The sequence below is a fragment of the Erythranthe guttata genome, chromosome 1, assembly GCF_056151865.1.
Source record: "Erythranthe guttata isolate IM_541 chromosome 1, IM_541, whole genome shotgun sequence".
Taxonomy (NCBI): domain Eukaryota; kingdom Viridiplantae; phylum Streptophyta; class Magnoliopsida; order Lamiales; family Phrymaceae; genus Erythranthe; species Erythranthe guttata.
The window spans coordinates 4,657,463-4,683,860 of NC_142533.1; the positions used below are offsets into that span (position 1 = coordinate 4,657,463).

The window sequence follows — 26,398 nt, forward strand, 5'->3', positions numbered from 1 at the left end:
TTGGGGGTATGCTTCTCTCTACCCCGCGAATCCCGGCCGAGCAGTCCATTCTTCTGCTCATCGGCGCCTCTGGTCAGTCCTTTCCCGGGTAGCTTGGATCATGATTACCTTTCTTGTAATTAGAACCTCCCCTCTCCATTGATTGGATAAGGTAAGGTCTCATTCCTACTTCCTCAGCCTTCTGGCCGTATCTGGTCATTGGAGCATTAAATGCCCCTGTCACAGCATTTAATGCGCCGTTGCGGGCGTCATGGGTGTTTGTCTGATGCATTAAAGTCGAACCTACCCCGACCTCAAGGTCTATAGCTGAACTTCCCTAGATATAGCCCAAGCGTCATTCCAACACTCGGAGAGCCTTCGCGCGACTCACAATAGCTGGGATCCTGAGCCATCGAGGGAAAAGCTTCCCTCTCCACTCACCTCCTCGAGCTTGATGTCGTGTTGGGCCTCTAAGGGGCTCGTCTGAATGGGCTGGCCTGGTATTGGGCTGTTTGGACCATATATTAGTCCGAATCACACATATATTCGTATAAATTAATATAATTTGAAGATTTACCATCAAGATAAGCTTTCTAACTTTTTAAAATATACAACATAATAAGATTTTGGACCAATTTCTGATTTTTTTTTTAATTTAATTTATTGGAATTGGAATAAATATGATCTCCGATGATCGATCTGATTCTAATTTCCGAAAATAATTCCCGAAATTCGGATTTTGTTTCCGAAAATTACACATAAAATATAAATATTAGTGTGTATTTTAGGTGACTATAAAAATTAGAATTTTCTGAAATCCGCAGATATCCATCCGAAAATTTTAGATATTTGAATAAGTTTTTTTCATTTCAATTTTCCGAAATTCCGATTTTTTTGATGATGCAATTGGAGTAAGTTTTTCACTCAATAAAATCATAATTATTCCGAAATTGCTAAATCCGATCAGATTCGTCCAATTTTCACCCTTATAAAAGAATGAAAGTATACATAAGATAAAATACAAAGAGTAAAAAACTGCAATCAGAACTGTAGCCCAACTATGCTCAGCAGCCCATCAATACGGGCCCATTTAAAGCACGTGCGGGCCCGTCGAAAAGGAAGAGAGAAAACAAATTTTAAGTTCCTGACCCTGACACGGCGTCGTTTCGATTAAACAACGGGCACAATCAACGGCTATCATACACCGCTCCCTCCCAGTAACTAAAATATTTAAATAACAATAAAATAATAATAACAACAAAAAGGTTAAAAAAAAAGATAAATTTAAAAATAAAAAAGAAATAGAAAAAAGGCAACATATTTTTTCTTCTTCCGCTTCTTTTACAGTCCTTTTAAAACCCTAATAATGGCGTAAAATCCTCAAATTCAGAAGCCACTCTTCCCAAATAAGCAACCATGAGAGGAACGAAGCGCTCTGCAATCTCCGATTCAACTCCTATCTTCAATAATTCCAACGATTCCTTTGTAAGTGTGCTTTGTCCCTCTGTGTGTGTGTGTGTGTGTGTGTGTGTTTTTCCCCCTTTTTAATGCAGTTGAACTTTGATTTTAATGTGTGAGATTGGGGGTTTTGATCCGGTGCAGATGCAGAGCAAGAGAGTAACAATGGGATCGCCGTTTGATCCACAAAAGGCAGAGCCGCCAATTAGGCAGCCGCCATTGGATACACAGAGAGCTGAATCGTCGAAACAGCATGTGAGAGCTCTCAATACCCAATTTGCAAGGTTGTCGCCGATGTTACTTAATTTTTAAGCTTCTTCGAACTTTTAATTTTAGTTAATTCGTGCTGCCTCTGTAACTGTTTCTGTTAGTTGTGAATGTTAGTTTCTATGAAGTTGTAATTTTGAAGTCGGAAGTAAATTCGCAGGCTTTGAGTCCGATCGGCGTTTTTGTGCGGTGGTTTAGTTTGTAGGAAATTGTTTTTGCTTGGGTGGTAGTGGAAATTTTGAAGCTTATTGTACTAGATTGAACTAACTCGGTATTTCGACTTTGTTATGAATAATTGACGAATCATTCTTAAGTTTACCATGGTCATGTTTTAAGCTGAACTTGCTCATCTCTTTTCCGTTTTCTTGCTATGTTTGAATATGGGAAAAATTAGTGGATATATGTAAGATGAATGATCTACTCTTTCTTCTGTAAAGTAATTTAGAATGTGTGCGCTGACATTAGTGAATTTTAAAATAAATTGAACAGTTGGGTACAAGCTCAACTACAAAACCACCCAGACGAGCTTTGGGAAGATGGGGTGCAGGACTACTTAAATCATGCTACAAGCATCATGGTAAAATTGTCAGCTAAATCTCTGTCCTTTTTAACATTAATACACGGGACTTTATTTATTTTTTTCCTGACAGCAAAGATGTGACTTTTGGGTGCTGAATATTGATATATAAGATAAGTTTCTCGTAAGCTATATTTGATTTTATTTTACTTTAATTGCAGGTGAAATTTAGTGACGTTGTTAACTGGTTGAAAGCTAATGCTGCGAAAGGAGGGAGTCTAGGCGAGCTCCGATCTGATGATGCTCAAACTAAACCTGCATCGGAAATTGCGAAGAACAGTTTTAAGTTGTTTATGGACAAACCTGCGATTCCTACAGGAACAACTACAAATTTTCTTCCAGCAACAACTACAAGTTTTACTACAGCAACAACATCAAGTTTTACTACAGCAACAACATCAAGTTTTCCTACAGCCACAACATCAAGTTTTCCTGCAGCGACAACAGCAAACGTTTCTGCTGCAACAACACCGAGCTTTGGAACTTCATGGAAACCTGGAGGTCTTTTTAACAATAATACCCCTTTCACATTTGGAGGTATTCTTCTTGGTCATATGTTATGAAATTCTACTACTGCAGTTGCTTTATAGTTTATTCTCTGTATGTGACTCTCTCAATTGAATTCTACAGTGATTCTCTTATCTCTGTCCTCGTTGATTATGCCTAAGTAATAATTTAGTTGCATCATTGCATATGCCTGTTGCATTGTTATATCCCTCAAAAACTCCGGAAACGTAACTTTTTTTAACTTTCAAGATATAGATTTTTGAAATATTTGTTGAATGAGGTTATTTATCATATTATACAAGTTGTAGCATGTCCCATGTGCTATTAATGGTATGTTGAGGAATCGAATTTATATGACAAGACTGGAGAGTATCCGAATGTAAAGCAATTTCTTTTTTTGTCCGAACGGTGGAGACATTTGTTAAGTATATGTTTTTGTACCTCAATCTCCATGGAAGTATGGTACTGACCTTGCCTTGTTTTCGTACACATTCTTATGAAGTACCTATCCGGAGGCCAATGTGGTTAAACTGATCATTTAAAACTAAATATAACTCACGTGGTGTATATATATTAATGTGTCACACTTTTAATTAAGAAAGAGAAATGAAGACTCCTTTATGTGTTTGTTTAATAGATGAATGAATCTTGCATGCCCTATAAACATGTCAAATGGCTAACTTTTTAGACTTGTTTTCTGTTATCTGGAAAAAGAAATAGTAGTAATGAGCCAATTGAAAAACCTGCTCCCGCAAAGACTAATCACAATTGAAGCGTTTATATCCTTTTAGGAGGTTATCATTTACTGGGATTATATAATTGTTAGTCATTTGAGTACAAAAATCCCCTCCCTGTAAATTTATATGCAAAGAAGCTTGCTCCTTAATTCTCTGCAATCTACCAACTCTCTTCTATCTCGTTGAATCCTTAAATTCTAGTATGATTGACTTTTCCTATATGGGCTATATAAAGTTTCCTATCAATAACAGGCTGTCCTGCAGTGATTTCAGTTTGTAGTTTAGTTAAATTCTAATTTTGACTCCTCTGTATCTTCATAGTTAAATTCTACTCTTTGGCCCGTTCCTCCTTTAAATTGGGTAGCTAATTGAATTGTAAATGATTATCTCATTTAATTGTTTTGTTTTCCAGGAAGCCAGGTTTCAGTTTTTGGAAATGCCAATGCAGTTCCGTCTAGTGATGGCGCTTCAAATGAGGCTGAAGGGGGTAAGTGGTGAAACGTTCTTTATTTTAAAGTGATTGTCAATAGCTACCATGGATTTCACATTTCCACTTCGTCTTGATGAATCGTCTTATGCTGTAAGGTTTAGAATTTAGGGTTACGGTTGCCAACTTGCCATTGCTGCATAAAAGGGCTTTGTAAACGATAGTCAAAACTTTTAACGTATCTTCTTATTTACCATGGACATGATAGCAATCACATTTTTGCTAATATATGTTGTGAGATGTATGATTGAATGTACATGAAATCGATATTTGATTGCGTAATGATAAACTTCGTTTCCCTATGTAATATCATGGAGTGCAGAAGATGATGTCGAACAGCCTAGCAGCCCATCTGTGAAAAAGAGTCAAGAGAAGGGAATAATTGTTGTGCACGAAGTAAAATGCAAACTTTATGTAAAGGTAACTAATTGTACATTAAAAATGAAAAACTCGATTGTTCCGTAGCATTTGAAGCTTGTTTTTGCTTTGAGCTGATTTGAACGGTTCACGTTTGACCAGTCAACTGATCCAACGGACAAAGATGCTTGGAAAGATAAAGGCATGGGCCAACTTAGTATCAAATGCAACGAAGGCATCAGTAAGGGCACCAAGGAATCGAAACCAACCATTATTATACGTAACGATGTAAGTTCCCTTCACTATTATTAATCCCTTAATTCATGTGATTATTTTTACGTGTTTTTCTGTTTTTTTAAGCATTTTCTTCAAAATTGTTCCAGGTCGGAAAAGTGCTACTCAATGCACTGTTATACCCCGGCATCAAAACAAACATGCAAAAGAACTCTGTAGTGACAATATTTCATACCTCGGTAATGCATTATTACAACTACGTTTTCACCCCCCACCCCCCTTTCTTTTTTTTTTCTTTCTGATGGTTGATTTCGTATTTTGTCGTTTTGAAGGCTGATGGTGAGAGCAACGACAAGGTTGTTGCTCGGACTTTTTTGATGAAAACAAAGAACGAAGAGGACCGGAATAAACTAGCAGCTTCTATTAAGGAATATGCTCCTGCAGTTTGAGATTTTGTAGGTTAAACCATTTTGTGTTGTACTTCTAGCTGGAGAGCGACATACTTGCATTTGCATTATCGGGATTTTCGCAGGCTTGTAATTTTTGAAGATTTTCGAAGGGGGCTTAAAAGGGAAGTTTGGTAAGATGTATAATTATAAATACAACTTCATATAAATTTTAGGGAAAGCAAGATATATGCTGTGCAGAAAAAAACATTTTCGAATGCTCTTTCAAATAACTTTTATTTTTTGTTTTTTTCGCTTTTTTTCGTTTTTTTTTATTAGCTTCTTTTCTCATATGAAGAGAGATCAATTCTTGCTAGTCTAATGACACTAGGAAAATGGGGAAAAGGGCTGTCCATTTCTGAAAAACTGTATCGAATCGAATTATATTGTTCGATTTGATAATTATTGAATTACTAGAAAATCAATTATAATTCAATATTTATTTTTATAAGTTCTAATATGTGAAAATAAATTAATATAAATACCTACGTTCCAAAAAAAGAATATACTTACAGAGTAATACATAAAATTTATATTTTGTTGCTAAGATTTTAGATAGGAATACCAAATCGAATTACGAGTTTGGTATATGTCAAATTTTCGATTCGACGTGATTCAGTGGATCTACAAGACGAACATCCTATGGATGATGATGGCATCTTAAAATTTTGTTGAAAGTATTTGCTAATAATTATTAATTACAGAAAGGTTATCTACAAGTTTTAGGTTGAGAGAATATTAGAAAGAGATCAGACTATCCCAATAGCATTATTAAAAAAATTAATTACAATAAAATGGTTTGTTGGTTAACAAAAATGTAGTCTGTTACAAATAATATATAGAAAGTAACAGTAAGCATCAGCGTTTGTAGTCCAACGGTTAGGATAATTGCCTTCCAAGCAATAGACCCGGGTTCGACTCCCGGCAGACGCATATTACTAGTAAACATTTATTTTTGTTTATTTATTATATTACTTTTATTTTAAAGGGGCTCTTTGAGAAAACCCCCTCACTATTTTTTTTAATGGAGGTAGGTAGGCCCAAAATATTTTAGTCAATTTGAGAAAAAGTCCACACCCATTTTCAGCCATTATGTTTTTTTGCTCCTGCCCGCCATATCATCACTGGGTCACGCGCTCAGCGTTTTTTTTTTTTGTTTTCCGTTTTTTTCCGTCATTTCTGTATCAGTTTCCCTAATCGACTATGAAGCATAGTCGATTAGCCTTAATCGACTATGCTTCATAGTCGATTAAGGAAATTATTTAATTTTTAAATTTTTTTTTATATCAGGTATATTAATCGACTATGATGTGAAGAATAGTCGATTAAGAATCTGCTACTAAAAATAACAAATCATAATTGCGAAAAAAATACAAAATTAACTATATATTACAAAAACAAAAAATATACAAATATTATAAATGATTTATACAATTGAAAGCAATAAACAAAAAATCCAAAAAAAAAAAAAAAAATTGGAGTCGATGAACCTTAATCGACTACCAGAGCATAGTCGATTAGCTTAATCAACTATGAACATGTACATAGTCGATTAAGGTTTCAGCCTGCGCGAAATTCTCTACACGCGCCTTCATCCGTTCAATCCACAAAAAAACCCTAAATCCGCTTCCCCATCGTCACCACACCCCCGTCACAACACACCATCATCACCTTACTTTGATATTATGATGGTTTTTTTTATTACAAATAAATAAATAAAATCACAACTCGCACCACCAACCAAACCAGAACCACCACCCATCAAAATCCGATTTCGGTGACAAATCGACAATTTATGGCTTTTGTTAAGATCTGCAGACGACGACCCCGACCCCGACTTCGACGGCGACGGCGACGACGACGGAGACGGCACCGTCGACAATGGCTTCAACGGAATTAGCATCTTTGTTCTGGTTGGTTCTTCATCTTCCGATCAAGAGAGAATAAACTAAAGAATTGAGAGAGAAAAGTATAATATGGAGAAAGAAAAAAGAGAATAGACGGGAGAAGAAGAGACGGGAGAGAAGAGAAAATAAGATTATGATTTGAAAAAATATAATAAACAATTAAGGGTAGTTTTGAAATTATCAAAATATCAATTGGGTGGAATATTAACTAGGGGTTTTCTCTAATTATTTTTGGGAAGGAGTGTTTTTTTAACTTATTTACCTAGATGAGGGGTTTCTTGCTAATTATCCCTATTTTAAAACCTACAATTGTTTTCCCCATAGAAAACTACACCTCATACAGAAAAAAAATAAAATAACATAAAATACAGAACTAAATGTAAGATCTACACTGTTTTTTAATTAAATAATTAAGCACTAAATTGCCTCCTTCGACATTGCAAAATGTCTCTAGTATACATCTCTCCTCTTAACACAACAAATGAAAAAACACACTCCTCTAATCAACAACTAAAACTACGGGTTTAGATTATCGAGAAACGGGGTTGTGTTCCTTTCGGTTATTTTCTTGGCTAACAGACGAGTGAAGATCTCAACGAAGAGGTTGCACTTGAAGGGATCTCCGTGCATGACGCCCACCGAATAACCGACGCACCATCAACGAGAACCACATGATCGAATTCCCCAATTCCGATCGTGTGGTTCCTCTTGCTTTGGGAACTTGTACCACCTTTCGAATCACTACTAGTCCATATTCCCGATCGCACTTCCGACTTCTGCTCAACTTCATCCCCCACTAAGATCAGCTTTCTGACACTCGTTTCTGCAAAAACCGGATAAAGTTTGAGTATATTACAATATATTCCCTTGAGATTAGTTAAAATTACATGTAAATACCCTCGTATTTCGAAAATGTTACATAAACCTTTCTCAAAGTTCAACTTTCACTAAAAATCCAACTTAAACCATTAGGTAATATTTTTATTCTCGTGAAAAATAACTTTTTTTAAAGAAAAGGAATCAACAAAATTATTAATTGTTAAACGTGTAGGAAAATAACTAACGATCATCAATTTCTATCTAACCAACGATCAAATAAGATCAAACTTGAAGGGGGTCTCGACTAATTTTAGAAGGATGGTAGTGTTAAATACCTTAAAAAAATCAAATAATTCAGTAAGGGTAAAAGTGTCATTTACTAAATTGTAGTTAAATTTATAATCTTAATTGAACTTCAAGCGAGGTTAGTGTATTTTTTCCAAAACCGAGGGATCTAACCGTAATTACTAAACACAACGAGATTCTAACATAAAATCCGTTACCTCCATCAATCGACAGCATTTTGGTCTTGAAACATAATGCGTCGTCACTTTGTCGGAGCGTAGTGTTAGGACTGAAGAAGGTAAAACTGGGCATCGAAGGAATCGGAGAGGAATATTCCGTGGCGTTATTCGATTTACATCTGCTGCCATAATAACCAGCTGTGGGCCCTGCCGAGTGAGGTGTGTCCTGGTTCACTAGAGTCGAAAAAGATGATCTGCATGAAAACACGGGGGAATATTCTTCTTGCTCGTTATTTACGATTGATGGTGACTCGTCACGGAAACTCAAATCACGGTCCCTGTCGATTTTAAAATCGGAGAAAGAACAGCCACCGATATGTAGTTGTTGTTGACGGTTGAGATTATCTTGTATATGTGATTCTTGAGTACCGTGTGGAATATTCTTTGTCCACGAGTGAGCTGTAAATAAATATTGGAACCAATCAGTAACGAAGAATTTTCTAAAACGAATCGCATTTTTGTATTTTCGAATTTTTTTATTACGATTTGCAGTTCTATTCACCGATTTGTTTTGAGTTAAAAGTTTATTCGAGTCAAATCTTAAATAAATTACGATTTCCCGAATCACATCGATTTTATTACGACTTTATACGAATTCAGAACTTGTCTTATTTTTCATACTAATATTAATTTTGACATCTTTTTTTAATAAATAAAAGAATTATCAAAAAACATGAAAACAAGAAAAACTATTAACCCAATCAACTTAGTTTAGTAAGTTACGAACATTAGAGTTTTCTTTCTCATGCCACTATTGAAAAAAAAACGAGCATCGAAATGTACCTAGTACTTGAGCCGCGGTCAACCTTTTCGAACGGTCAAAGCACAGCATTCCCGAAATCAAATCCTTAGCCGAAAGCGAAATGTGATCCCAATTATCCGAATGGAAACACAAATTGGCAGCCCTAACAGCATCGAAGATGGTCGATTTGGTATTCCCCCAAAAAGGAGGAATTCCACTTAGCATAATGTAAAGTATAACGCCGGCACTCCACACATCTGCCGCCTCGTTATAACCGCCCACCAAAACCTCCGGTGCTATGTAAAACGGACTCCCAACTGTCCCGTGCAATGTCTCTCCTGTAATAAATACAGAAACTTAAGTACTTACTAGAAGCATATTGAAACAAAGAATGGAAAAAATCCACTTCGCCCCTATAAATTTTTCAGATTCGCACTTTCCGTCCTAAAAATTTAAAAACGAGACGACCCTCTTTAAAACATTGTTCTGGTTGCCCGTTGCAACCAAAACCCATTTTTTGGTGCGCAACGTGCAACAAAAAGAACATTTGAAAGGACCAACGTGCAACAATAATAAGATTCTAAAGGACTATAGGGGGAAATTGCAATAAAGACACTTAATTCCGGTGAATAACCCATCGGAATTTGGCTATCGGGCAACATGCAACAAAAATAACATGTTGAAGAGGACACTCACTTTTTTTTTTTTTTGAGGGAGGAAGGTGCAAAAATTGGAAATTTATAGGGGGTGAAGTGCAATTTCCCCAAAAAAATCAAATTTCAAAATCAGGATATAAACGTAATCTTTTTTAAATATCAGCAAAAACCCTCCAATGGTTCAATATTATCAGCAAACCTCCCCCTAAAAATACATTACTTAGGGGGTTGTGTGCTAGAAGAAATGGATCACAGGGTCTTTTTTTGCTAATATATATAACACGGTTAGTTTTTTTAACAATTCGATATAACACAGGGTGCTGAATGCAATAAAACTCTAAAATTCAACGTACACCGAATAAAGATATTACCAGGTCTAATATAGGTGGCAAGACCAAAGTCCGCCAATTTGAGTGACGAAGAAGACCTCGACACCAAGAGTATGTTCTCCGGTTTCAAATCTCTATGTACAATTCCCTTATCGTGACAATACATAACTACTCCCATTAATTGCTTAAAGATAACATGCGCCTCGTTTTCCGATAACCTCCCCTGCTTCTCGATCCTATGGAAAAGCTCGCCACCCGCGCAAAGCTCCATCAGAAGATGTACGTAGTCGGCATCCTCGTACACAGCCTTGAGATCGACAACATTTTCGTGCCCGTGCAATTTGGTCATTATTTCGATTTCGAGCTTCACGCTGATGACATCATCCTCTGTCACGAGCCTCACTTTGGCTATTGACTTGCAAGCCAAGACTTCGCCGGTCAACTTATCGGAGCATTCTCTGATAATGCCGAATTTGCCCAATCCGAGTTGATCTCCAAGAATGTAACGGTCTCTAAAATTAGCCGTGTGAGTTGTGTTCAAGATTGTTTCGTTCAAGTCCGACGATTTGTAACAATTGCCAAGATTACCCCTATCGGTCAAACCCATAACACGATTACCACCCCTCTTAGCAACGGTTGCGGATTTGAACCTTAACTACGGTATTTTCAAATCTTCAAAAAACGAGACCTTCAATCGTTCTCATCCAACACGAAGAAATGCATTCATCGGCCCTTCTTCATCAGCACGAAAAGTGCAAATCTTTTGTGTATCCCTGATAAATTAAGAAGAAGAATTTCTCAAATAAAATTCCACACTTCATTTAAAACGACGTAGTATGATACAGAATAGAGTTGAAGGCAACAAATATACCCAAATTAAACACGATTAGCTCCAAAATCAAAGAAATTAACTGGAGATTAAGTACGCATCAACATCAAACAAATTGATTTAGAACAAAAACAACAAAGGGGGGAAGAAAAAAAAAAGTAAGAATTTTTACAGATTATACTAAACTTTTTGCAGGCGTACTGATACCATGATAAGCATTAAACCCTAGAGATAGAGAGAGAGAGAGAGAGAGAGAGGTAGAGAGGTACCTGAAGAGAAAAGGAGAGAAGATTGGGGAAGGAGCCGAAATTCACAAAACTCACAACTGGTTTCAAAATTCTGCGCTCTCTCTCTCTCAGTCTCTCTCTCTCTCTCTCTCTCTCTCTTTCTCTCTCTAATTCAAAAACGTTATTGTTACCGGGAACCGGAAGTGCCTGTATTTCTATTGCTTATAAGTTAAGTGAAGGGCATCCCCTAATTTACTTTAAATTTTTAATTGTTTTTTAGCCCCAAAACAATATTAAATTTCAATTTAAGCCCCAAAGTAGTGTTTTCCTGTTACCATCTAAAGCTCATGTGACGGAGGGGGAGTAAATGCGTTTAAAATTGAACTTTTAAGTTGTATTTTGTTCACTTTGGAACAATGGGAACCAAAAGGGGAATCGGGTGAAACATGAGGGACGAAAAATGTACATCTTCCTGATCTTATACATTTTTATATATTCCCATGTTGGAATTTTATTTAATTATTTATTTATTTATTATATTTGTAGAATTGTTTTTCTTAATTATAATTGTCTCCTCATAGGAACTAATTAATATACTTGGTCATTATATAAAAAAAAATTATACCAAATAAATATTAATCTTCTACGAACTATTTACATGTGTAATTGTTGCCTTCGAGAACTAGAGGACGCATGTTGCAGGCACTTGAGTGTTCGTTACGAAGTTGTGACACTGACAAATAAACAAGAACAGGAACGACACTTAGTATATGTTAAGTGTTGGCTCTTGATGCCATTGAAAGAATTAATGGCTCCGAATTCGTAGTAAATAATTACCAAAGAGATGTTTTGTGAAGTGTGATATAACATAACATGCAGCGGAATAAATGATACGAAATAAATAATTTAATATCACACGTAAATACTTGTGGATTGCCTTCAAAGGCGAAATACTTATATAAACAATATTACAAGAATACACAAGAAATGAAGTAAAAAAATATTCTATATTATGAAGGTATCTTACACAAATAATCTTCGTACAGTCAAGTCTAGCTTCTTTAATATAAACTAATAGATCTTTAAACTTACAAACTGTACAATCACGATGAGTACTTACAATAAATATTGAATAGATACAAAATAACACAAATCTATTTTCCTCTTTTCTTATAAATGCTCTCGTTTTTCTATTCTAAAATGTCAAATAAATTTTTGCAATGTGAACTTGAATTTATAGACTTCGGAACGCGTCCACTACCTTCACAAGTTAACCGTATTTTAGATTTTTTGTCCTGCATTTTTGTGTGTTTTATGTAAATTATATATGTTTCAATGAAGTTAGCAAACATGCAGGGGTGGAACCTGCATAATGAAAATGTAGGGGGGGCTAACTAAAATTTCAGGGTTTGGGGCAGCGCCCCGAAAAAAAATTTAGATTCACAAGACATTGCAAAAATAAGTTTATATTGTTATGTTTTAATTAAAATGTCTTATGTTTATAATTTTATCGTATTTTAAGCATGACAGAAAAATCTAAATTAATTCAATTATTCTAATAATGTATCGTAATTAATATTTTGGGGATTCATGGCATCGTCTCATATCAATTTTTAGAGTTGTTGATTAAAAAAATTCAAAAATAAGTAAATATTTATAAATTTTATTTCAAATAATACAAGTTTTCACCATTTTATTTTATATTTTTTTATTTTAAATATGATATATATATATATATATGGAGAAGCAACAAAAAAAATTAAGGATTAAGATACATATTTAAAAAAACTTTAGAGAGGCCAAAAGTAATATTAAAAAAATACAGTGCCAAAATACTTTTAAAAATTTATTTTTTCTAAATCTTGCGCGGGGTCTAACAGCCCCCACAGCCCCTGGTAAGTTCCGTCTATGCAAACATGCTTATAATACTTAAAATAACAAGTTAATTTATATTTTAACTGCTATTTTAAATAAAACTGAGTTTTATCTTGAAACAAATTATACAAAGGGCTCCATTTTGTTTTGGGAAAAATACGATTTTCATGTCTAAAGTTTGCACTAATTTCACATTTAATCTCTAATATTCATAAAAAAAACACATTTAGTCTCTCATGTTTCAAAATTTCAACATTTTTAGTCATTTTCGTCAATTTTTGAACATTATTAACGGAATGAAGCATATGCCCATCATTGCCCTGACTGACGCAATAATGGTAGATTGACGAAAATGACCAAAAATGTTACATTATTGAAGTATGAGGGACCAAATGTGTTTTTTGTAAGCATGTGAGGCCAAATGTGAAATATGTGCAAATTTTGTGGTGAAAATTGTAATTATCCCTTTTTATTTTCTTCGTCAGTGCTGACATGGCTATCAGCAGTGTAATAAATTGCATTTTTAATTTAATTACTTTTATTTAATTTAGATCCAAGTGGAAGTTGTGAATATTGAAAGCAATCCAGCTGTATTTCATGTTCTACTTACTTAGCTGTACAGATTTTTACGTGTGGTTATAATTTATTTATTTATTATTATAATTTATTATTTCTGATACAAGTGGATCTTTCCTATACATCGTAATTTACCTAATTCACTCAAAATAAATAATAACACTAAACAATTGCCACCCAAATTACTTGAACAAAAAGGGATGATGATTAAAGTGATGAAAATCTATTGAGGTGATTGTACATTGACAATTTTTCATCTAATTTATCATTAGTGTTGACTTTTAATAGTTTATAAGGTCTCGTTTACTTGTTACTATCAAGTTAAGGCTTCTATGTCTAAGATTATTTTAAACAGTACATAAGCTTTTGCATCTTATACATTATTTTGAGAGACGATAAATTGTTACGTCTTATTTTTAAAAATTAATTTTTAAAGTGTTTGAATAATGATTTTATAAACTTTTTTTTATTTGGTATCAGATTTTGAATAAAAAAAGGTTGGATATATGAGCTTTTAAAAAATCTAATTTGCTCTCCAACACCTTATTTTTTGAATTTTGAATTTTTTTTCAAAAATCTACCAAACACTTTTTTAGAAGAGCTTATAAACTCTTAAACATCTTATAAGCTCTTTTTAACAGCTTACAACCTTAGTCAATCACCCTCTAAATAGTAGGAATTAGTAAAATGTTTGGTTGGTAATATTTAACATTTATCAAGTTCGCTATTTAAGTGGAAGCTCATGATTAAATGTTACTACTTCACGAAATTAGTAACTCCCCTCCCCTCTGTGATTAATTTTGTAGGGGTGACTAAAAAGGAAAATTACAATTTTATCCTTAAAACAATAACTTAATTTTGTTAAGTAATAAACTTTATAGACAATTTATATATACTAACATAATTTAACAAATTTAATACAATATGTAATCTAAAGAACTAAAAATCTTATTAATTAAATAATTAATTAATTCAATTTAATCTAATCCGATATAGGTACGCAAACGAGACCGAATATGAAAATAATAACATTGATAGTAGATCTTAATTTATTGCATAGCCAAATCTATACTACCCAAAATTAATTGCACGATAATAATTGTAGTATGTATATGTAACATTTTTAATGGTGTGACATCGGGCCGAATAAATTCTTAATTGGGCCCTGTGAACTTCTCTTCTATTGTAGTAAAATATAGGCCTGGTACTAAGCATGGGTAATTATTATTTATTATTGTTTTTATTATTATTATTTATTTATTTTGAATTGATGAACCAAACAATCTCTAGTCTTTTATTTTAAGGGAGAGGAAAAAACAATTAACTAATTAAAAATATATTAACTATTATTTTGACGCAACTGTGAGACGTTGTAAATGGCGAAATGTGCTTCGAAATAGAAAGAAAACGAGTTTGTAAATCCACGTCAACTCTCCAGCTCGACTCGATCTCGAGCTACTAATCTTGATTGATCCCGCATCGAATTTGAACTATTCAATTAATTATGATTAATCTTTTCAAGAATTAAATTATAAACTTTTGTGAAAAAATAGAAATTAGAGTAGTCACCACACATATATGTTGGCAGTGTAATAGATAGAAAGTCTGCAACATGATTTCATCACATGTTGCAAAAGCAATGATGGTAGATTTTTTGGACAATCAAAAGCAGGTATTACAGTTTATTTTAACTATAAATAAACCACCAAACGACCTTTGAAATAGCTCAAAAGACAATAAAAAGAGCAAAGAAGCTTATAACTAAAGGTTGAAATATTGATATTTCCAAAAAAAAAATATTAAAAAAAAAATCATTTTTTTGTTACAAAACTAAATCCAATTCCATTAAAAAAATAAATCGGAGAAAACAAAAATCAAATCTTTAGAACTTGGAATGAAATAATATGTTCGAAAAATGGATTAGAATCGACTGAAATAGAAAAATTCATATTATTATTCGCCTGTAATATAGAATACACAATACTATGGATATTTCAAAGTGCAATTAGTTTTTTTGGGGAAAAAATGGAATCTTTTAAATTATTTTCGGAAACTTTATTGGCTCGAGAATCAAAATTTCGCATATATTCCAATTCCGATAAAAAAAAGAATATAAAAAACTCATAATTTTTGGAATTAGAATGAATATTTTATTTCAAAATAAGATTTCTTTTCTAATCGAAATTGGTGAAATTCAGAAAATTTCGCTCCATATTTTTCCAGAGCCATCAAACTTGTCTAATAAGCATTGTTTAGATTAGATGAGATTGGATTAATTTCCTACTGACTAATTAATTAACTAATTATTATGATGTTTCATATATAGGATTAAATCTTGTATTAAATCTGTTAAATTCTTGTATTATATGTGATTTGTCTATAAAATCTTTTATTTAATGAAATTAACGTGTAGTTTGAAGGATAAAATAGTCTTTTACTTGTTTAGTCATCTCCTAGTCTTCTATTAAATTAATCTTAGGGGTGCTAATAATCTAATGAAATAGTATCATTTAACAGCAGACTTTGAGTTTAGTAATATTTGAAATAATATGAATCTTGATAACCGACTACATAAATGATCCCTAATTAGTAGGAATTTAATCCGATATATATAAGCAAACAAGACTTTAATTTCAACACATGTGGGGTGAGACAACATGAAATTGCCCAAAAGAAAAGGATTTATTAAATTTAATAAGTATTTAATAGCAAATTTATTTTTCTTAGTGGTGGTAAAATAATAAAATTAAGGGTGAGTTCCACTTTTCTTATTTAATTTGGCTTCGTATCATTTTACCCCTTTCTATTCTTGATTATATCGATTTGCCCTCCTGCACTTGAAAAATTATTTCAATGTGGCTCTTGTTAATTGTCAGACATTTGACCTTAAAACTGTTTATATAAGCTCTACAATTACAAAAAACGTCACCACTCCCACTTTAAAATAATTATTAAAAAAATTTCAAAACAACGGAAAAAAATAGTCCACGACGCCAACCACAATTTATTTTTTTATTTTTTAATAATTATTTAAACTGGGAGGGGTGGTTTTTTTTTATAATTTTCAGACTTAGATCAAACGGTATTAAGGTCAAAGGTCTGAAACCTAACGGTAAGGGCTACATTGATACAATTTTTCGAGTAAATGAGGCAAATCGATGCAAGCGATAATAGAAGGGGGTAAAGTGATATAAAACCAAAGTAAAAGGGGGAAAGTTGAATTACCCTAAAATTAAATTGTTTTTACATGCACGTACAACATACTAATAATGATTGATTGATGAAATAAAATAAAATAAAATAAAATAAAAAAGAAATCAGGTGAGTGCTGACGGTGCAAACATAACTTTTTCTTATCTGACATAATTTCCGAAGCAAGAAAAGAAATGGCCGTAGGGTTTTCACCTCGATATTGAGAATCGAGAGCCCACTAAATAAGGCAACTAGTAAATTATTGATTAATAATTTAGCTTTTTCATATTTTTTTAATTTTTTTTCTTTTTTTTTTAATAAATTGCACTTTTCAGAATCTTCATGATATTGACACCATTAATAGTAGTTTTACTAATTTATTTAAGGTTAAATTACACTTTAACCCCTATCGTTTGAGCTTTTTGCCTATGATACCCTTGTATTTTCAATATAAGCACCTGATTCCTCGTGTAGTTTCAATGTTGTGCATATGACCTCCTTGTACTTTTAATATAAGCACATAACCACCCCCTATGGCATTTTACTTGGTGAATAATCACACAGCATGCTCATTAGGAAGATAAAAAAAAAAATTAAAGTATAGGGGGAATATGTAATTATATTAAAATATAAGAGAATCGTGTGCTATATTGAAAGTATAATAGGGTCACCTGCACAAAGTTCAAACCACAAAGAGATAAGTGCTATTTAATTTACCCTTTTAGTTGTTGAAAATATAAAGGGTAAATTACAACCACCCTTGAGGTATGGTCGAAATTACGAAACAATCCCTCATGTTTGGATAATTACATTTACCCCTTAAATATAAATCTTCTTACATCTTTACCCTTATGGTGTCAAATTCAACATAATCATCTAGATTCCGTGCAATGTTCTCTAGTTTGTACTCGTTTTGTGCAAAAATGCAGTTTCTGGTGCACCACAATCTGATGTATATGCAAGCCAAAAAACACATCTTATGATCATCTAGCTTCAAATTATGGAGCTCGAATGGGATAAAATGAGTCCAAAATTGAGAATATTTCATATAATCTAGAAGATTCCACTAAATTTGAAACCGCAAGAATGGACGTGTAAGAAGATTTATAGTTGACGGGTGGTTGTAATTAACCAAACAGGAGGGGGTTTTCGTAATTTGACCATACCTCAGGGAGTGGTTGTAATTTACTCAAATATAAAAGATGATCGGCTAAAAGCATGATGAAAGAGGTTTTGGGGGCAACAAAGTGGGGGTACTAACTAAAGAAAATTAAAGTAGCTTGTAGATTTTCGGCTAAAAGTTGTGAAAGAATATACTTCATTATTTATTTATTTTATTTTATTTTTTTTAAATTTTATGAGATGAAAGAATAGACTTCACGTGATGAAATTAGGATGAATATATATTGGAATGTTGTTTATATTTGCTGATGAAATTAAATTTTATTGTTTCCAGACGAAACTTTACTGTCGAAATGGTTTCCAAATAGAAATTTCAACATCTTTTTAACCAAACAACACATTCGCTCGATTACTTTTGCTCGTACGGTAACAACTTTGAATTAGAATTCCAGTTTTACCGTCTTACATTACACGTATATATTCGTACAATATAAAACCCGAAATGCCTTATGCAATTTAGGGTTCCACCACCCGCAGTTGCCCATCTTTTACCAATTTTGCCCTATATATATCATTGATTTGCAGGCCTACTTTCTTTCTTCAAGGTATGTGAGGGACAATTTAGGGTTTTTACATAAAAAACGAGGCTATTTGTGAGGTCAATCAGTGTGCATTTACCTTAAACAACACTTATTTTAAAATTAAGAATAACAAATATAAACTCAATTTTGGGGAAATAATTAAAAATAGAAAAAATAAAAAAAAATGCCACGTACTCTACTACAATTGGTTATGGAGTAGCAAACATTGGCTTAGGAAAATGGGAAAGTGGGACAATCTCCGAGTTGTTGTTTTCCGTGGCGTATTGGGACAACCAAATCCCCGTAATCAGTGCACACTTTGCACGCCTTAATATTATTACACTTGGAATTACAACACAACATTTTATTATTACATTTTTATAAATCAAATAATAGGTAACTTCCACTTTACCCTTGCACTTTAACTCCATATCACTTCATCAATTATCCCTTCTACTCTTAATTGTATTAATTTGCTCTCATGCACTTGAAAAATTGTCTCAATGTGACTCTCGCTGTTAGTTGTCAGATTAACACCGTTTGATTTAAGCTCTGAAATTACAAAAACGCCACATCTCCCAATTTAAATAATTATTAAAAAAAATTAAATCATAAAAAATTCAAGACAACGAGAAAGCATAATCCACGACGCCAACTACAATTTATTTTTTTTATTTTTTTAATAATTATTTAAACTAGGAGGGGTGGTTTTTTTGTAATTTTCAGACGTAGAACAAACGGTGTTAAGCTCAAAGGTCTGAAAACTAACGGCGATAACCACATTGAAACAATTTTTCAAGTACATGGGGACAGATCGATGCAATCGAGAGTAAAATGGGGTAAAGTGATACCGAGCCAAAGTACAAGGGGAATGGAATTTACACTTAAATAATTATATATTTTTTTTATTTAAATCTATTTTATTTATTTAAGTATTTGTTTCCTATTATAATCTCTCTCTTTATTTTTTTTAATTAAAGAGAAAATTCAACTCATACACCTTACCAAAAGTCCTCCAAAACAACTAATGGAAAAATACTTGTGAAATATTAAATCATGATTATTCGATCTCGACTATAAATAGGTGAGTTGATTCACTATTTTTAGATATGTGCTGTTTAGATTTCTACTTTCCGATTTTCTCATACAACATGAATTTGCGTCATCCGATATTTACACGTTTTTCTCAAACTTCTGGTTTTTCTGTATCACCGTTTCCGTATACGTACTACATAAGTAACAAGCATCATTTTAGTCGGCTATACACTATTATACTATATTATTTAATTAATATTATTATATATCTGCTTTTAGCCCTTCCAAGAAGATTGAATATTTTTCTGCACAAGGGTATTGAGTCTATGGAGATATTTGCAAGTGACAAACGAATCATATTCTCCAACTTTCAGTCTATTTCATCTTAAAAAAACAGAAATTTTAAAGTGCGTATCAATAATTCATGGCTATTAAAATTGTACGATCTACGATTCAAATCGTGCGACTCTATTCTTTTTTTTTTCTTTTTTTTTGAGTAAGTGCGACTCTATTCGAATTGAACCATTTTCTATTCAAATCGGTGAATAAATCGTAAATTAAAAATCGCATGATTTACGATTCAATTTGTTTCGCTTTGCACAATTTTTAGAAGAAGGTAAAAATTATTGTTTAGAATAAAATTAAAAATTAAGCTAATTGTTTTTTTTTAAATGCTAAAATTTGTAAGAATTATGCTAAAATTCGAAGGATATTTATTTTACTTTATAGGAATATATACACTTTGTACCCCTGAAGTATAGCCTATGTAACACTTACTTCCTTAAAATATCATTTGTAACACTTATCCCCTCAACATCAATTATTTATATTTTAAACTTTAAAACATAATAAGCATAAAAATCTAATAATTATTGGATCATATAAAATTGAAAAGTAACTAAAATCTAATAATTATTGGATCATATTAAATTGAAAAGTAACTTTTTAAAATAATTAAAAAGTAATATATATTGTATAATATGCATGAAAATATATTTTAAGAAATTAACAAATTTAAATACTTAAGATTACTATTAGCTATGAATTGATTTCTTAAAATTTATCGATATGAATATATTCGATTAATTGATTCGACAACGGTTATATATTATTTCTTAAATATGTACTCAACACAAGATAATATTTTAAAATTTTAAAATTTTAAAATACTGTATGTTTGAACATATATTTTTAGTTGTATACTTTAATTATTCTTGTAGTTATTCCTTTCAATAAAAGAGAAAGTTTTAATGTTTAGAATTTAAAACACAAATTAAATTGTGCTTGAAGAGGTAAGTATTACAAAAAAATATAATTTATGGGTGTAAATTGTATTAACCCTATTTTATATTCAACCTATGTAATAATAATAATAATAATAAATAATTGCATTAATTAATATTACTGATAAGAAATGTCTGACATCATGGCGTTGGATGAGAGCACCTATAGGCTATTAAAAAACTGCTGAACCAAATAGCAATTTTGACCTTTTACTGACACATATAACTGTCCTCATATTTAATTAAACTTTCATAAATTAGGTTAAAAAAGTTGGGGTTGTCTAGGGTCCGAGAGGGTTGTACTTCTCGGACCGTAAGAGATGTAATCTGGTGCGTACAATTTCCTTAAATTTCAATCTCATCCGTTGATTAATTTGTACGACTCAGTACGATCTAGTACGATATTATAAATTTTAAAATTAATGTACGAACCTAGTAAAAAAACATCGTACACTATCGTATACACATCGTACTTTATATAAATTACTTAATTAACCTTATAAACTCAAATTAATAAATTGAAAAACCTTTTAAAAAATATTATAATAATCATAACTATTAGTTAAACTTAAAGTGAAACCCCCCACCACTTCTCCCATTTTCTTTCGAAAAACTCTTGCAGTGCTTCCACCATTTCATTTATTCTTCAGCGGCACTGACAGTCAATACTCAACCAAGGAGATATGGATGGGCTCAGCCGCAATAATCAATCCAAGTTATGGGTGTATTTGGCTTTTAGAGGCGACACAGTGAATTTGAATTGGGGATGGTTCAGATTGAAGGAATGTAATCATTTGGGGGAAAGTATGTCTGGGCTTGGAATCTCGGGTACGAATCAATCCCCTTATTTTTTTATAAGATTTAAAATATTTGGAATTTTTATACAAGTTATATTTAAGTAAGATTTAAAATATTTGGAATTTTTATACGAGTTGTATTGTGAATCGGAGTCGAGAAAGTAAGATTCAAAATATTTGAAATTTTTATACGAGTTATATTGTGAATCGGAGTCGAGAAAGTAAGATTCAAAATATTTGGAATTTTTATACAAATTATAGTGTGAATCGGAGTGGAGAATTGAAGTAAACCCTTGCAGAGTCCTAAATTTTCATGTGCATCTTTAGTATTAAAACAATCGTTCAGACTCCATCATCTATAGAATTCGAAAACCCTAAGTATGTTCTATTTATTTGGTTCTTGATTTGGTTGGTGCAGGATTAATTGTTGTAGCAGTGTCAGGTCAAAAATCATCACAGCTCTCTCCTCCATCTATTTTTAAGCCGGAGACAATTTCGGGATAAATTATAGATTCAGAACTCCATCGAGCCGTAGAGAACTTTGAGATAAATAATAGATTCAGAACTCCATTGATTTTTCATTCGGCAGCCTCTCATGTAAGTGATTAAATTACGTAAACCATATATATGCAGGTTTTTCAAAAGCAAGAGATTCTAATAATTTCAAAATTGATGTTCGATTATAGTTGTAAATATGTATATAAGACGTATTTTTTTCGTAGGGGTGATAAAAAACCTAATAATCTAAAGCGCAAATTGAGCTACAATGATTCGTATATGAAAACTAGTCACAAGTCTGTGAAGATTGAGTTGCCATCCGCATTTACAGAGTCCAGCATGGTATCGTATCTTCTTTTTTGATTTTGCACCTTTTCAAAATTTGTTCAATTATTCTTATTTACGAATTTATTATTAATAGGATACGAAGAGTGCAAAAGCCTGGAATAACAGCGGCAAAGGTTATAAACTGTACAGCGAGAGACATCACGTGAAATGTGATGAGTTTCTTAACCGAAATGTATGAATTTATTTCAACAGTACGAAATAGCTTAATCTATATAGTGCTCTTTTTTTCAAATTTAACCATTGTAGGTTCATAATTTGTTTAGGTTCCAAAGCTCGAACATAGAACTTCACTCAGAAAGTTGATAGAGGTAAATAGAACTCTAGACAAGTCTCAAATAGGATGCGTTGAACTAATGGGATTTGGAGCTCTGACTAGAGTTGAAATTGATCAACTAGATAGAGAGGTGCTAAAATGGATAATATACAATTATGACCCGGAAAGTAGCACCCTTAACATTCGTAGTCGTTGTTATAGCGTGAATGATGAAGATGTTAAAATTGCACTTGGTGTACCGGCAACTTCTCAAACCATTATACTACACACTAAAGGCACCGACGGACTGAAAAAATATGGACATCTTTTTAAAATCATTGATGGACGTATAGACATAGTAACTTTAGTAGGGAGTCTTAAACAATGCACTAGTGCTGGTGACGAATTTAAGGTGATGTACTTGGCACTACTATTTGGCACGTTATTATTTCCAAGTACTCAACACAACTTGCCGGTACATTATCTGAATCCACTGGTTGTCATAGAGAATATTAAAGAGTTGAATTGGGCCGGTCTCATCCGAACAACTCTAAATGAAGGAATCAGAAAGTGGAAGAATACAGAACATGCATATATTGGTGGATCTTTGGTTTTTCTTCAGGTACAAATTTAATTAAGATTTAATCAAGGATATACAGTACAATAATTACATTTGAGACACTCGTTTCATAGAAATGATAATTGTTTTTTTTTTTTGTCATTTACAGGTGTTCTTCTTTGCGATCGTACGCCCTCCTGGTTCACATTATGTTTTCAATTTAGCATTTGAAAGGCCTTTCATAACGTTTTTAACGAAACAAAGGGTTAATTCATTGACTGATGATATACACAAAGATGTTCCATACTGGAATGCCATGGTAGCTTATTTAAAATATTTTTCTACCTTTTGAATATTTTATTGAAAAAAGAATATTTACACTTTGTGTTCGAACTTTTTTATAGGAATGCTACTTTGCTTTGAATGAAATCTCCACGCCGAACCCCGTGGATGAGACAAAAGTGAGAAAAGAAGATATTGATACAAGTGAAAATGAATTGAACGAAATACATGATGTGAGGGGTGAAGAGTTCATGGATTTCAATGTGGATTTAAATGTGTTAGGTGATCATCGTGTACATGGAGATTCACCTAGTGATCGAGAAAAATCATTGAACAACCAAGGTGAAACTCGTGAATTGAAAGAGGATGTGGTCTGCAATTATCGGGTCACCCAACAAATCGGGAATGCATACGATGACTCTGACATAAAAAATCAATTGTCGCTGTTGATTGCACGAGTAAGTAATATCGAGAGACAAGCAAAGTATGTACAAGATGACTTTTTCATAAGAAATCAATTATCATTGTTTGGTGCACGATTAAGTGGTTTCGAGCAACAAATGACTCAGTTAATGAATACCATGGGTGAGGTGCTGATCCGATGTGTCACCCGATCTGCCAGTGGAGATCAATTTGGGGACCAGCCAAGTAGTCAAGAAAATGTTGATAAATTCAAGGATGTACTTAAAGAACTGAAAATTTTAGAGTTAAAAATTCCATCAATGATATGGGATACATGGGATGTAATATGTCGCAAGGCAAACAATGCACACATATCATCAAACGTTACCGGACAAAAAATCGAGGTAGATACCGTATTGAAAAAAAAAATAGACGAAGATACCGCGTTGAAGCAAAAAATAGAGAAAGATATCGCATTGAAGAAAAAAATAGAGGAAGATACTGCGTTGAAGCAAAAAATAGAGGAAAATACTGCGTTTAAGCAAAAAATAGAGGAAGATACTGTGTTGGCAAAAAAACTAGAGAAAGATACCGTGTTGGAGAAACAAATAGAGGAAGATATCATTTACATCCACGAAAATGAACAACTTATTAGCGCAAAAGAGAAAGAAAGTCCAATAAACCCTATAGGAGCAGACTTCGACGCCATAATCAAATTCTTGTTTGATCCAAACTTGGATCAGAGGTAAGGCAAAAAATAATAATATGCATGTTTAATACATTTTTTTTAATTTTCTTTTGTCTCATATAATTGGGCAGTACTTGGGTGATAAACTTTGGAGGACGAGGATGCAACAGGAAGAACTTGATGGGCTTGAAGCCTTGTGAATTCATAGATGGAATTGTAAGCATGCTCATAACCCTTTCCTTTTTTTAACCAATAATATTTTGAGACTTGTCTACTAACTGTACATAAATAAAATATTTGAAATGTAGGTGATAGATTGTGTAGCATTTTTGTGCACACGAAAAAGTATAGAGGGTAGAATGGAAGATGCTCGATGGTACTTCCCCGCAATATTTGCCGTATGTCTATGTTTAATCTAATTTTTCAATAACCCCATTCGATAAAATTTTTAGTTTTTGTATTATAAGTATTCATAATTTATTTTGTTGCAGCAACTTTGTTTGACTGGAAATTTTCCCGATGAGCATATCATAAACACCATTGATTATTGTACAAGTCGAATGGATGATTGTTATCAGATATACTTACCAGTAAATGATCTCCGTGGTCACTGGTTCCTTGCAATTATTGACTTTGATAACAAAGAGGTCAACATTTGTGATTCAGCAGCATCGAGAGAATCAAATAATTATAGGAGAGATTTACTCGATCAAGTGGTTGGTTAAATATTTAAAATTATGTCTAAGCATAATTCAAATTGTCCTATTTATATATTTTTTAATTGCAGATTATTCGAATGGAGCATTTGATACAAAAATGGAGACCAAAGGAGTACGCAATAAAAAACATAAAAGATAGTTTCAGTTATGAATATCCAGACTGGGTTCCTAGACAACCAAACGGGTATATATATATAATAATAATAATATGTTAAATTGTCAGTGTTTTGTTTATCATCATTAACTAGTGTGGCTAATATGACAGGTACGATTGCGGACTATATGTTTGCTTGATAATGATGTTTGAGATGGGGGCAAAACAATTATCAGACGTAAACATTGTTATTAGATACTTTATAACTTTAATGTCTATAAACATCCTCATTTTAATTTTGTTCTAATGAATCTATTTCTTATTAGGAACAATCGATCGGTGCCCGACAACAACTTGCCTATGATCTCTACATAACCGAACATAATAGGTTTGCCTGGCCGAGATAGGATTTTCTATGTTTGATCTAGACGTTCGATAGTAGTAAGTAAAATTATATTGTACTTATGTTATCTATGTATTGCGTTTTATATTACTGTAGTTCTTTCAAGGTACAGTTGTAGGGTTAATTCATTTGCTTGTTATGCCTTGACAGGTATTATTGAATTCTAGCTTATGATCTCCATGGGCAGTTACTCTCGTATGCATTATGGAGTTTGATAAACAAAATTATTTTTCTGCTTCGAAATTTGACTCATATACTCTCTATTTTTTTTCCTTCTTGTTTATTAAATTAGTTGCACGTGTATCCGAAGACTGGATTTTTATTAAATTTGGATTTTTTGAGTTTTTTAAGATTGTGCTATCGTGGTTGGTTCGTCAGATTGTTATGATTAGTTGCACAGTCGGCCAAATATTTTTTTTCCTTCCCTTTCTAAATTTTTGAAATATACTATCCGATTTCACTGCTTCCTCATCATTATAATCTTCTTCATAAAGTACGCAATCTGGTTCAGTGGCACATGATTGGTTCAAAAAGGTCATGTTCAAAAATTGTTATCTAATCAAGCTCACACAAACATGCTGGTAATTAAATAGGATCAACTTAACCCTT

General features: G+C 32.7%; 3 protein-coding genes and 1 non-coding gene across 5 annotated transcripts; 3 read left to right on the plus strand and 1 right to left on the minus strand.

The window, feature by feature from the left end:
* Positions 1-1,251: 1,251 nt before the first annotated feature.
* Positions 1,252-5,302, plus strand: LOC105956188 (Pleckstrin homology (PH) domain superfamily protein). The gene is made up of 9 exons (XM_012980028.2): positions 1,252-1,464; positions 1,582-1,721; positions 2,194-2,281; positions 2,443-2,818; positions 3,938-4,012; positions 4,335-4,432; positions 4,532-4,657; positions 4,753-4,842; positions 4,936-5,302. Exons 1-9 carry the CDS (start codon positions 1,396-1,398, stop codon positions 5,050-5,052), a joined length of 1,179 nt encoding a protein of 392 aa, XP_012835482.2. The 5' UTR covers positions 1,252-1,395; the 3' UTR covers positions 5,053-5,302.
* A 608-nt stretch (positions 5,303-5,910) lies between these two features.
* TRNAG-UCC (transfer RNA glycine (anticodon UCC)) lies at positions 5,911-5,982 on the plus strand. Its single transcript has one exon. It is a non-coding gene; the product is annotated as a tRNA-Gly (tRNA).
* A 1,312-nt stretch (positions 5,983-7,294) lies between these two features.
* Positions 7,295-11,269, minus strand: LOC105956190 (calcium-dependent protein kinase 26). 2 transcript variants are annotated; one of them, XM_012980029.2, is made up of 5 exons: positions 11,125-11,269; positions 10,069-10,799; positions 9,083-9,379; positions 8,279-8,698; positions 7,295-7,779 (listed from the first exon to the last, which is right to left on the minus strand). In XM_012980029.2, exons 2-5 carry the CDS (start codon positions 10,631-10,633, stop codon positions 7,529-7,531), a joined length of 1,533 nt encoding a protein of 510 aa, XP_012835483.2. In that variant the 5' UTR covers positions 10,634-10,799; positions 11,125-11,269; the 3' UTR covers positions 7,295-7,528. The 2 variants fall into 2 exon arrangements, with proteins under 2 accessions (XP_012835483.2, XP_088674384.1); XM_088818258.1 differs by having other exon boundaries at positions 10,898-11,265.
* Positions 11,270-21,360: 10,091 nt separating this feature from the next.
* On the plus strand, positions 21,361-26,139 carry LOC105955062 (uncharacterized). The gene is made up of 14 exons (XM_088818263.1): positions 21,361-21,574; positions 21,962-22,140; positions 22,266-22,383; positions 22,463-22,561; positions 22,653-23,264; positions 23,371-23,520; positions 23,606-24,630; positions 24,705-24,789; positions 24,882-24,971; positions 25,065-25,289; positions 25,361-25,476; positions 25,558-25,624; positions 25,713-25,827; positions 25,940-26,139. Coding segments are annotated over exons 2-13 (2,670 nt in total). The 5' UTR covers positions 21,361-21,574; positions 21,962-22,138; the 3' UTR covers positions 25,794-25,827; positions 25,940-26,139.
* Positions 26,140-26,398: the final 259 nt, after the last annotated feature.

What these genes read in the sequence shown, in the direction of transcription:
- LOC105955062 (XM_088818263.1), top strand. An exon ending in ATGAGTTTCTTAACCGAAAT is followed by an intron (nt 22,562 to 22,652) that starts GTATGAATTTAT and finishes TAATTTGTTTAG; the next exon opens with GTTCCAAAGCTCGAACATAG. An exon ending in GATCTTTGGTTTTTCTTCAG is followed by an intron (nt 23,265 to 23,370) that starts GTACAAATTTAA and finishes TGTCATTTACAG; the next exon opens with GTGTTCTTCTTTGCGATCGT.
- LOC105956188 (XM_012980028.2), top strand. Translation starts at nt 1,396, where the DNA reads ATGAGAGGAACGAAGCGCTCTGCAATCTCCGATTCAACTCCTATCTTC. An exon ending in CTCAATACCCAATTTGCAAG is followed by an intron (nt 1,722 to 2,193) that starts GTTGTCGCCGAT and finishes TAAATTGAACAG; the next exon opens with TTGGGTACAAGCTCAACTAC. An exon ending in TACCCCTTTCACATTTGGAG is followed by an intron (nt 2,819 to 3,937) that starts GTATTCTTCTTG and finishes TTTGTTTTCCAG; the next exon opens with GAAGCCAGGTTTCAGTTTTT.
- LOC105956190 (XM_012980029.2), bottom strand. Translation starts at nt 10,633, where the DNA reads ATGGGTTTGACCGATAGGGGTAATCTTGGCAATTGTTACAAATCGTCG. An exon ending in TGCCACCTATATTAGACCTG is followed by an intron (nt 9,380 to 10,068) that starts GTAATATCTTTA and finishes TATTTATTACAG; the next exon opens with GAGAGACATTGCACGGGACA. An exon ending in AATGCTGTCGATTGATGGAG is followed by an intron (nt 7,780 to 8,278) that starts GTAACGGATTTT and finishes CGGTTTTTGCAG; the next exon opens with AAACGAGTGTCAGAAAGCTG.